Below are 12,208 nucleotides of genomic sequence, written 5' to 3'. Positions count from 1 at the left end.
CTCTTTCTCAAAAAGCCACCAGTTCCCAGAGACAAGGCCAGGAGCTGGTGGCTTCTAAGAAGGCTTGGGAGTTTATTCTACTAAAGGAATCAAAGCATGCCTTGATCATTTCATCAAGGATCTATGGTTTTTCCTTCCAAAGTAGGCCACATAATTAAAAATACACATCAATCAAATCTGCTTGGACTAGGAGAACAGAGGTTTCAGTTCTACTTATTTTCCCTTTATGTTGTTTCAATTTTGTGATATACCTGGATTAAGGTAAATTAAAAAAAATTGATTCTGTAGTTTATTCCTCAAAACAGCATCTACGTATTCTTAAAAAATAATGCCTTTTACTTATATAAATTGATGAATGCCTTACTTACTCAGCGGAACCCTCAGGATAATAGGCTGGGACCATTATTTTATACCAGTGAAACTGATATGGAAGAAGAGAATAAGTATGTGGAGTTTTATAAATGTAATACAGAATTCTCCACTTAGAACACAAAAAACAGTAATAAAGCTGATAAAAACTTCTTATTGGCATGAATAAGCAGCAAAAATATCTTCTATGTAGCTCTACTGGTCAAGATTTTTAAAAGCAGGGGAAATGTTTCAGAATTTCCAAGGGACCATGGGATTTTTATATTTTTTAAGAGTGGATGGGGGCTGTGGAAAATACCACCTTCCTTCATCTTTTCATTTCCCTCTCTTTGCCCTTGGACTGCCTAATACACACTTTTATATTTTTAACACTTCTGATGGATATTTTGGTTAGTATTTAATAACATTTAAACATAGCATCCCTTTCCTGATGCCCACAAAAATGTATCCCCATTCATCTTGTATTTTTTCCCAACTAATGAAATTTTTTAGATGATAAAGTGTTCATGAGAATGCACCCTCGGTCAATGGAAGGTTATGATCAGTTATTTATTAGCAATTAATACTATGTTCTGAAGGATTTTCAGATGAGATAAAGGCATTTTTTAATGGACTACAAAATCTAGACTGGAGAGACTCCCCCCGACCTCCATTTTTTGGAGGTGAATATTTATGTAATGTGCCCAAACAGTCAGAATGGAACATTTTCTAAAGTCATCTGAAATCTAATGCAGGCCTAACTCATTTCTTGGGATAGGCCTGTATTAGATTGCATGTTCTCTCTTTCTTTTTTTCCTTTCTTTCTTGATCATACCATGCAGCTTGCAGGATCTCAGTTCTTCAACCAAGAACTGAAACCTGAGTCATGGCAGTAAAGCCCAGATTCCTAACCACTAGGCCATCAGGGAACTACTCTCCCTGCTCCTTCTAATTAGACTCTTCACCAGAATACTCCTCACCTTGAACCCAACTTCACTTTTAGGATTTTCCATTGCTGTCACTCTGTATATGGTAAGTAACAGTGATTAAAAACAAAGACCTCGGGATAACACAGCCTTGATTGAAATTTCAAGTCTGCTATCAGCCGCATAAGTTTTGGACAACTTGCTTAAGTTCTCTAAATCTCTAGTTTCCTATAAAATACAGATCATTACAACACGTACAACTAAAATGGTGGTTGTGAAGATTTAAATGTTTATGCATGTAAGTTGCATGCAGCATACTGTCTAATGCATAGAAGTGTTCAATATAAATTAGTGGCTATGATACAATAATGATTTCCTGCTTCTACAGCCTCTTTATTTTTACTGTCCCCTGCCTCTAATGTCTGCAATCACCTTTCAAGACTGATGAAGCTAGAAGTAACTAAAATGTCACAGTATGAGGACTAATCCAGTAAAGTAAAGCTCACTCTACTTCCCTCCTTTTAAGTATAAATGGTCAGTAGTCACCCCAAGTCAGTGATATATTAAGTCAGGATAAAGCAAAGAAGCAGAAGAAGAAGACACTAGTGTGACTACAAGTGCTTCTTTGGTGGCAAGAACCATACTGAATGTAAGCCATAGGAAGACATGAGGAAGAATAAAAATAAGCTGGATAAACAACTCGAAAGAAAGCAGAAGGCAGTGATCTAAAAGAGCAAGAGAAAAAGCCTGGAAAGATGATTTTAGCAAAAGGATTTATGTAGATCTATTTTAGAAAAGAGAGTATTTTAAGATGTCAGAGAGATGGAGTTTGCTAAAGCAAGGTTGCTTGAAAGGCTAGCAAACAAAATGAGCAGGCATTTCCATAGGATTTAAGTAGCAGTATTACATATGAGTAAGCTAATAAAATTTTCACAAGCTAGCCATAAGAAAAGGTATCTGCAAGGGTTGGGTCTTAACCAAGCAAACAATAACACAGAAATGTGCATGGTAACATTTATGTGCATAGCTAGTATTTACTTAATGCTAAATATAGCTTAGGGGGCATTAAATGAAAAATTTATTCAGTCATAAACACAGGCCATTATTAAGGCTAGCCCCGTTCAAAAAAGTTGATCTATAGATTAATGAAGACTTGTTCATTTGCTTATTTTTCTAATCTAGCTACGTATCTGAAATTTCACTATAATATCCTTGCCAATGAAAGCATTTCCCCTAAGCTAGAATTCTTTTTTACCAAAGAGAGGTGTCTTACTAGAATCTACTAACAAAAATAAATGTAAAAATATTATAATTTAAAAATCAATAAAAAGAATGTAGACTCAAAAGTTTCCACACCTCTATTGGGTTACTTTTTCCTCAAATCAAGCCAATAAGAGCTAAATGAAAAAAAATAAATTAATTAAAATTATATCCAATAGTTTACAAGTTGCTGAAATTTAATGTGTGTTCAGACTCAACTGCTGCTTACAAAAGAAAGCTATAAATATCATCTGAACTAGCACCAGTCTGGTGAGGGAAAAAAAAGTGTATTGTATCAAACAGACTTGCTGTGTTATCTGTTCAAACATACCTGTACCAGTCAAAAGTCCAGCACTCTTCTTTCGTGCATAAGCGCGTAAGTGGTGGACAGGCTAACAGCACTTGTAAACGTCGTATTGCAATGCACACATGTTCTAAGCTTCACAGGCATACCTATCATTCAAAAGAAAACTATAATCCAGTTCTCACTTCAAAAAGTGAAATTTTCTTAGGTAAAAGCGTGAAGAAAAGTACCACAATAAAGATGGTTTTAAAAAACGTTCAATGAATTAGCTTAAGATATGGAGGGGAAATTAAGTTAACTATTATTAGTTTGTAGTTAGTATTTAGAGGCAACCCATGCTCTTTTGGAAAGGGAGAAGAGGAGTTGTCTTGAACCCCTGAGTATCTTTGGATTTAATACCTATTATCACTTTCTTGCAGATTTCTGTGTTACGCAGATCATTTCCTAAACCTAAAATACAATCCTGTGATTTGAATTGCACAGTTCTGTTGAGAAGTTTCAAAGTTTACAACATTATCAATAAAAAAAAAAAATTAAAAAGTCTAGTTGACAAAGTGGTAATTAAAGTGTTTTACCCACAAAACCGTAAAAGGCTCAATACTAAATTAGGCTTTCTGATGAAGGCTGGGAGAAAAGGTGGTAAAACACACCACTGAACAGCTGTTAGACACAACATTTTATTCAGGGCATTTTATGTTCATTACTCTGAATGCGCAATCAATAATGAAAGTTAATGATCTGAAGTTTTTTCCTAAAATCTTTGTGCTAAATAAATGATCAACAAGCTAACATCTCAGTCATCACAGTAAAGAAAACATGTTGAAGCAATAAGAAACTCCTATCTTCTCAGACAGCCCTCACGCTCCAACACATTTCAACTGGTTTTTTTTCAACAAATATTGTGATAGCCACAGATACACTTTCCCCTCTCTGAAGTGTACTACACCTTGGCCAACATAACTGCCGCATCTTGCTTACATTTTATCCCTCTGAAAAATGTTGAAATATTAGCTTTGAAAAGACTCTCTTTGTACAAAAGAAAGACCCCTATTAACCAGAAGCCCATACAAGATAAATTGTTTTTCAGACCACTTACGATTCAAGACAATCTTTCCTCAAATCAAATCTGCATTACAAATATTTAGAATATCCCAATGTCTGCCCAAAGTAAACAAATCAACATTATAGTAATTTTATTCATTATTAATTCACTGACAAGTTACTTTTACCTTCAACCTAGGGCTAAAATTATGGTATCATCTAAACTCATCTTCAGCATCCTTAACATCCAAAAGAAACCCATACAGACACAACATTTCTCTAGTCTAAAACCAGACTTAGCAATACCAAATAAAGCTTGGCAACTTTATCTGCCACATCATTTGCCAACTCATACAAAATATTCCTTTGAAAAGGAAAAACTATGGGTGCACAACCATTAGGTTAAACCATCTGTTCTGTTCAAATAGAACGTGTTGTTAAAATCTAAAATCCCAAATAAATGTTTTATACTCACAACAGTCCTCCAAAACCAAACTATCTCACAATACAAGGAGGAATTAGAGAGGGAGGAAGTTTCTTTGGGTTAATGGCAACACACGACAAACACCAATCCATTCTGTTTGTTTGACCTACGCAGGAGGAAAACCTGGACAACTACAATCTTGAAAACAAAAATCACTCTGGAGCACTGGCAAAAAATATGACAGCCTTTCACTATGTAACACAACCTATGCTCGCGAAAAATGACACACAATCAATCAAAGAACTATCACGTCATAAGATTTATTTTATTTTTTATTGATCTTTTTTTGTTTTCTTTTGTTCTCACCTTGCACTGTGACCAAGAAATGAGGCACAGAGACTCCAATGCTGATGAACATCAACTGATGATTTATCTAGAAATAACAGTGTAACCAATCTCTGTTCTGCAAAAAAGCAGCTTAAATAAAGGATTCTGAGAAAGTATTTTATATACATGTTCCACTAAGGTAAACATAATTGTGTTTAAGTTATGTAAGATAGTCATAAATGTCCTCTTACCTGAGTGCATAGTGAAGTCCATTTTTTGTGGCTGATACATCAATGGACTATCTTCATTTAGTGGAAGAACACATTTCTGAACAAACCTCTTTCTTGCAGTTTGATTATGGATCTTTTGAGGAGAAACAGAAGAATTCTTTTCTTCTCCCATCCTTTTATTTTTAAGCAGTTCTATGAGTGTAAGAGACTGATTCTTTTTTCCACTGGGCAGTTCTGGTTTAGTTTCATCATATTCATTTAAGAAACTCAGCCCTTCTTCCTCTGATGCAGACACTGATAAAGCTTCAGTCTTTAGGCCATTACGTATGCTTCAAGAGGTATAACATTTTGAGATAGAAAGTCATCACTCGATGCAAGTTTTTGAGCTACAAATGGTCGAGGAATAATACGACGACTGTTCAATGCCTTTAAGATTTTTTCATATTTTTCTTCATTTTGCATCATCTCATTCAGAACACAGATTGGAGATTTGTGAGCATCCCACTTGGTCTTTCCAAGTCTTTTCAGGTGGCCTCTAACATGATTTGATAATCCAATTTTAGTATCAAACCAACCACCACAGAGCTGACAAGTGTGTTCAGAAGTGGTTTCAGACTTCTCTATAGCTAAAAAAAAATTTTAAGAGTAATATCAGAATTTTTTTATAAATTGAACTCCTCAAAACAAATTAACTCTGAAATACGAAATTATGTGATTCTAATGAAGGTCAAATTTGAGCAAAACCTTCAAATCCTTTGAATTCGAATATGGACATACTAGCCCAAATTATCCACGTGAAAACTTACCTTTTCTAACTCGCTTAATAGGTGTTCCTGTGCCAGTTCTTTTGAAATGCTGCATTTTGTCACTTGTGGCTATTTGTTCTGGTGATACAACATGGCGGGCTTCATAGCTTAATCCTGCTCTGTGAAGATGTCCCCTGACATGATTTGACAACCCAACACCTGTTTCAAATGTTGCTGGGCAGTAAGGACACGATTTCTTCTCAAGAGACAAATCAGTCCAGTGAAAAACAGAACTATGCTTTGACAATGCAGTTTCTGCATTTTCTAAATGCTGAGGATCATGAATCTCATGCAAAAAGTTATTGGTTCCACCATCTTCATAATATTCAAAATAAAAGCCATCATTCTGATCATAACTAAGTGTAGCATTTTCCCCAGACTGTTGACCTTCCACCTTGCTTTTAAATAGAGGGAATATGTTTACATGTTCTTGATTAATATCATGATAGGTTTCATCTTCTATAGTCTGTGTAGTGTAGTCACCTAGCTCAACATTGTCCCAGGAACTTTCATCTTCTGTTTCATAGCTATCTTTCTTTTCGGTAGAATTAAGTTTTTGCAAAACAACAACGGTCATCTTATGCAAGAAATCTGGATAGCTATCCAAGTCTTCTCCTCCAACAGAACTTTCCTTCTTAGATTCCTTAACTACTCTCTTTACAGCTACACGCCTGTGGTCTTTGAAGCCTTCTGGCCTTTTGGTGTCAGAGTTATGAGGGTCTGAAATAAAACTATTGTTGTGAGAATTACTTGATGAAAACAGATGTAAAGAATTTAATGAACTAGCTTCCTCTTTTTTGAAATGCAGAGGATATGATTCACCTGATTTTTTGATCATTCTGTAGTTTTCATATTTATGTCTATATAAATAGTTGCTATTTGCCTTGGCATTAGATTTTTCTTTTGCTGTCTGATGGAAATACTTAGGTTTTTGGTCAATGCTGCTTTTAATCATAACAGTCTTGTGAGGAGAACTGTTTTGACTGCACACATTTACACCTGACTGGGCAATGCTTTTCCGAGCCTTTTGTATTCTGTGTGGCCGTTTATGGAATTTTGAAAAATTACTTGATTGTGAGGATGATCCAAATGTTCGCTTTACATCTTGTTTTAAAGCAGAGTTCTTTGGAAATGTTGTTGACTGTTGTTTAGTTAATGGTTTAGAACTATCAGTATCTATAGGTTCTTCAATTATGTCACTTTTTCTTTTATCAAGCCCAAGAGGACTGCCAAATGAATCAATGCATGATGATGAATGCAAGTATTCCATGTGTTTTTTAAAAATACTCTTGACTGAAGTAGTAAAAGGACACATCTTACATATATAGGTAGCCGATTTTTTGGATGATCCTATAATGGGGTCTTTCATGAATGCTTTTTTGTGTTTTTTTCTCTGGACTACATCAGAACTGACAATAGGGCATTTTACCACTGCTCCATGGGCAATTCCTCGATGGCATTCCAGCTCATTTTCTGTCACTGCCATAAAGTTACACTCTTCACAGCAGTAGTACCTTTTATCTTTTTCATGGGTTTTAGCATGTTGCACAAATGTTTTAGGGCAATTGGTACCAAACACACACTGAGGGCATTGTAATCGTGCACTTCTTCCTTCATCCTGAAGTTCTTTCAATTCACGTATTTCCTCCATCAATTTCTGTCTTCTTTCTTGGTGAATAATCATATGCTTTAGCAGTGAGTTACGATCTCGAAATGTCCGTCCACATTCTCTACAAGCATATGGCCTTGGGACATTAAGATGACGAAAGTGACTATTCCCATCTAAATGATACATCATATGCCTGTGGAGATGCTTTTTCTCTCCCTAAAATTCACATTGCACTTTGTACAGGGGTAGAATGATGGCTCTTCGGTGCTAAAAGTAACAGGTGACTCGGAATCACTTTCTTCACATTTCTTTTTTAAGGTATTTGAAAGAAAAGTGCTAGTATGAACAGGTGAACTGTCTTCTCCACACACTTATCTGAGTTAAAAATTAGATGTTGAAAAGTATCCACGGATTCCAAGTCTTCATCAGCTGATTCAGGTTTCACTTGTGATAATGCATATGTCCGTGAGTCTATTGCTTGCACATCTTCATTCTGTTCCATAAAGTCTACTTCTAGCATTTTTGACTTATTGGGTACACAGTTAGAATCACTAAAGCAATCTTCGGTATAACGAGTTATCTTGCTTACATCCATTTTTCGCTTTCTCTTTTTTTCCAGACCTACTTTAGAGTGAACTGGAGCTTTATCTACTGTGTCGTCATTAGTTATAAGAAATTGAATGAACTCTTTTTGGGGATCCCAGTTTGTATCATTGTCTGACCTAAATTCATCTGTACCTGAGGAAATTCCTGTTAATGTACTGACACAATCATTTTTTACCAATAAATCTTCACTATCCTCACCCACCTCTACTTGATTTATTAAAGTGCTATCTGACTTTATACCACTCCCTACTGAATTCTGAATGTCACAACCAATTGAAGCAGAGGTAGGTAGTTTTTTAATGGAATGGGTTGGATTCTTAGCATGTGCTACATCTGATAATAAAAATAAAACTTGATGTTGACTTGCTTTCTGTGGTGTAGACAGCTGAAGATCGGCTGCCACCTTCAAACCTGAACAAGATTCTGTTGTTGGCTGATCCACAGGCTGTCCAGTGGTTAACGAAACACTGCCTTTATTCATATTGGAAGTCTTAGTTAAGGAGGAGTGTGAAACTGGTCCATTAACAGCAGCTCCCTTAGGCAAAATAAAGTTTTCACTAGAAACAGTAGGAGCACCAGCATGTATAAACAGAGTAGACTGGCCTCCACTTAAGGCTTTTTCAGATTTGTCCTTTGACAGTTCTTCAGGCAAAGTGAATGTATTGTTTTTCTGAAATGATGCTTGACAATCTTTTGGTTTATGAACTCCACTCTCTTTGTCTGATATAAAACTGTTGTCATCTAGGAGTTCTTCTTTAGCACCAGTAACATCGGTGTTTATCTTCAAATCATCCATATTGTTGGTAAGCCCATTTAACACATTTAGTCTAGAAAATGGAAAAAAAAATTTTAGATTTGCATGAAAGAAAGATTATCCTTAGAACGCATGGAGAGTTGAAAGTACACATTTTCAGTCGCTTAATTCTACTCATTATATTAAGACCCTAATAATTTTTCAAGAATGAAGAAACACTTGAAGAAACTGAAAGATTTTTAGTGTTGCAGAGGTTAATTTTTCCTTTGAATTAGGCAACAACACCCCCCAAACTGTATATATACAAAATGTGTAGAGCAAAGCAACATAAACACACACACACACAGACACACACACAACACACAGACACACACAATATAAATGAATATGCTACAGACTGAAAAAAAATCTAAAATCTTATATATGAGATTGTTAATAAAAAGAAAATTATCTTACCTAAGTAAATTTACTGTGGACATTCTACACTAGAGAATAATGTAAAGTGTTACATATTACACAAAAGTAAAACTTTTGTCACTTAAAACTCCATAAAGGTAACAAAACAACAATCAGTAAAGAAGCTTACTTGAATGTACTTATGTGCTATCAACAACAATGACTAATGTATGAAACTGTATTTTTTAATTTAAAATAAGACTGTTCTGCTCTCAGTATTTCACATTCTCCTAAAATTCTACTAATTTAAAAAACATTTCATTCACTGGGTTTCATTCTATCCTTATGTAAATTATCCTTCATTCTAAATTTGTAAAGTTAAAATCAAGAAGCTTTATGCTTCTTTAAACTTTCATAACTTGAGTCCCCAAATTCAAAGCATTCCCTAATAGGAAGCTATCCCATTTTATGATCTGACAGTCTACTGCAATGATCTAAAAGTTGTTACTCTAATCTGAAAACATCATAAATGTATGGTAAATTCTTCCATTTATTTCATATAAAATGTAGATAATATTTTCGAGGCATTTAAAAAAAAATTTCTAATTGAAGGATAATTGCTTTACAGAATTTTGTTGTTTTCTGTCATACATCAACAAGAATCAGCCATAGGTACTAAATGCTTTTGATAATATATTTAACTGTTATGAGAGGACAGCAGAATATTTTAAAAGAAGACTTCTGAAAGTTTGGAAGACAAACATTCAATGGCTATAAATACTGCCCCCACTATTAAGAATTTCCTTGTAGTCTGTTCTTATTTTGCTTTTAGAAATGGTCACACTATATAGCCATTACCTTGGAAGAATGTAAGCTCTTTGAGGGTAGGGATAGTGAACTCTTAGAACCTAACAAGATACTTGGCATAGGTGCTCAGGAATATTTGTTGAATAAAGCACTAATGTGGTAAATGAATAAAAGCACAACTGCAAAATCAATTCAAAAGTTTCTGAAAACTAGTTTTCTTCTTATGAAATTTGGGTATCTCATTTAAATATTGGAAATTCCATCAAGTTTCTGATTTCTTAACTCAGCAGTTATAGCAAGGCTTTCAAAATATCTAATAATCATCAAGTGCAATTTACAAACCTGCTATTTGGCAACCCCACATATTTAATTATTTGAAGTACTGGCATAATATTCCATATTTCTTTTCCTTTTGCACCTAGTATTAAGTATAATTTATTAATGTTACAAATATTTATTGAGCCCCTACTATGTGCCACACACTGCTCTAGTAATAGGGGTTCAGTAGCAAACGTGCCAAACAAAGTTCCTGCTCTCATATAAAGAATAAAGTCTATCTTTTTCTTTTTATAGTATTCTTATTTGTATAATGAGTAATTTTATTTAGAACAGCAGGAGCTTTAATTGCTATTTAGAAATGAAAACATTTTCAATAAAGTTTATTATTTCTAATTTATTTTATATACCAAATATATATTCTGTAAAACATTAAATCTAGTTAAAGAATCAAAGAACTGCTTCTAAGTATTTTCTTCTTATTTCACAACTTAAAGCAGCTCTTATAAATATGACCTTATACCTTCCACAAGATATGTTCTTTAATACAACAAATACTACAAATATCTTTCTTTGGCATTATCACTTATACCAACAATTATTTTTCTGACCTTCATAGGTCTTAGAATTCTGTTTTGAGATTGGCAAATTTCCACAGTAATAAAAACAGACTTCAAATAAGATCATATTCAATGATATCACTCCACAAAATGGTGCTAATGCAGCACCCAGCAGGAGTTTCCACATCACATACACAGAAGTTAAAAATGGACAGCACATAAACATGTGTTAGGAAGGAGTGTGCAAATGTCAATGAAAAGGAAAGCAAATCATAATGCTATACTACTACTCATTAATGATGTTTCTTATTAAGTAGAAAAAGTAAAACGCCCAAATAGGAACAACCACATAAATCAGAAATGGACAACAAATCTTTCTTTTAAAAAATTAGCCTGTAAGACACTTACTTTCTATTCCAACTTATTATAATCATAGAGGTAGACAAATATATGCTCAGTCAATCTGAAAGCCTATATTAGCTTTTCTCAACAGGAAGCAACGTTGCTAACAAAGTGGTAAATTCAGTGTTAATGAGTGGCTTCACTGTTACCACCTCAGAGGTAAAACCTTCCATGTTCCACGTTCCACCCATCTGTTCTGGTGTTAGAGGTTCAGAGATGGAACAGACGTTTCCCATTTAAAGCAACTTCCCTGGACACCTACCGAACAGCAGGGTGACAAACTATGAGAATATCCATGTCGGCTTGGAGATTGCATTCTCATTACTAGAATGGCTTTATAAGAGCTTCCATAAATTGGAAGATATCAAAGTGTTTTGCTCAAAAACAGAGTATATATGTATAACAAATTTTTTAACATACAAAATACATGTGGTAAAAGAAAAGATAAAATTGAATATTGTGAAAATATAAAAAGAGGTCTTTAACAATCAAAGTTTTCTTTTACATCTACTTAGTGAAATGTACCTTACTTGTCTCCAATAGACTATCTCTGCTCAGAAATAGAGGAGTCATTCTTTTTAAGAAAAAAATTTTATTAGTACATTAATATTAAAAATCACATCAGTCTAAAAATATGCTATAAGAAACTGAATAAGTAAGCTAGTATTTTAGCAACCATAAAAAATCTTCTTGGCTTAATTTTCAGAATATATTTCTAAAAATGAAAAGATACATTCAAGATACATTTTTTCTTAACAGCATTCAAGACTCAAAGCTATTGCACTGAGATACAATAAAGAATAATGGATCATCAATATGTGTTGCACTGATCCAGAATTTTGACATCATAAATTATTTCCCTACATTCAGGACATTTATGGAGGAGAATCCAGGCAAGAAAACATTTTTTGACCTATAAACTAATTTCACACACTCTCAAACAGATTTTTCAACAATCTCTATACAGTTAAATACATACAACAGAGTTATAAATACCAGCTTATGTCAACATAACAAAGGGACATATCTGAAGGTAGGCATTATTCATTAAGTTTAAAAAAAGAGAAACTACTAAATTAAAATAAACAAATTAATGTTATATTGTTTGGCCTCTCTAAATTTCAATGAAATT

The 12,208-nt window shown here is 34.1% G+C and overlaps 2 protein-coding genes across 2 annotated transcripts in view; one reads left to right on the top strand and one right to left on the bottom strand.

Annotated features, from left to right (window-relative positions):
* Nucleotides 1–12,208, top strand: part of HPSE2 (heparanase 2 (inactive)) — a 724,439-nt gene that overhangs the window by 346,789 nt on the left and 365,442 nt on the right. The window lies entirely within an intron of this gene.
* LOC139176091 (zinc finger protein 644-like) lies at nt 2,507–11,373 on the bottom strand. The gene is given in 7 exon segments (XM_070780393.1): nt 2,507–2,987; nt 4,882–5,184; nt 5,187–5,486; nt 5,667–7,488; nt 7,491–7,643; nt 7,646–8,753; nt 11,339–11,373. Coding segments are annotated over 7 exon segments (3,834 nt in total). The 3' UTR covers nt 2,507–2,874.

Source organism: Bos indicus, chromosome 26 (genome assembly GCF_029378745.1).
Source record: "Bos indicus isolate NIAB-ARS_2022 breed Sahiwal x Tharparkar chromosome 26, NIAB-ARS_B.indTharparkar_mat_pri_1.0, whole genome shotgun sequence".
Lineage (NCBI taxonomy): Eukaryota > Metazoa > Chordata > Mammalia > Artiodactyla > Bovidae > Bos > Bos indicus.
The sequence above is the reverse complement of the archived record's forward strand: the minus strand, read 5'-3'. Positions and strand labels throughout refer to the sequence as shown.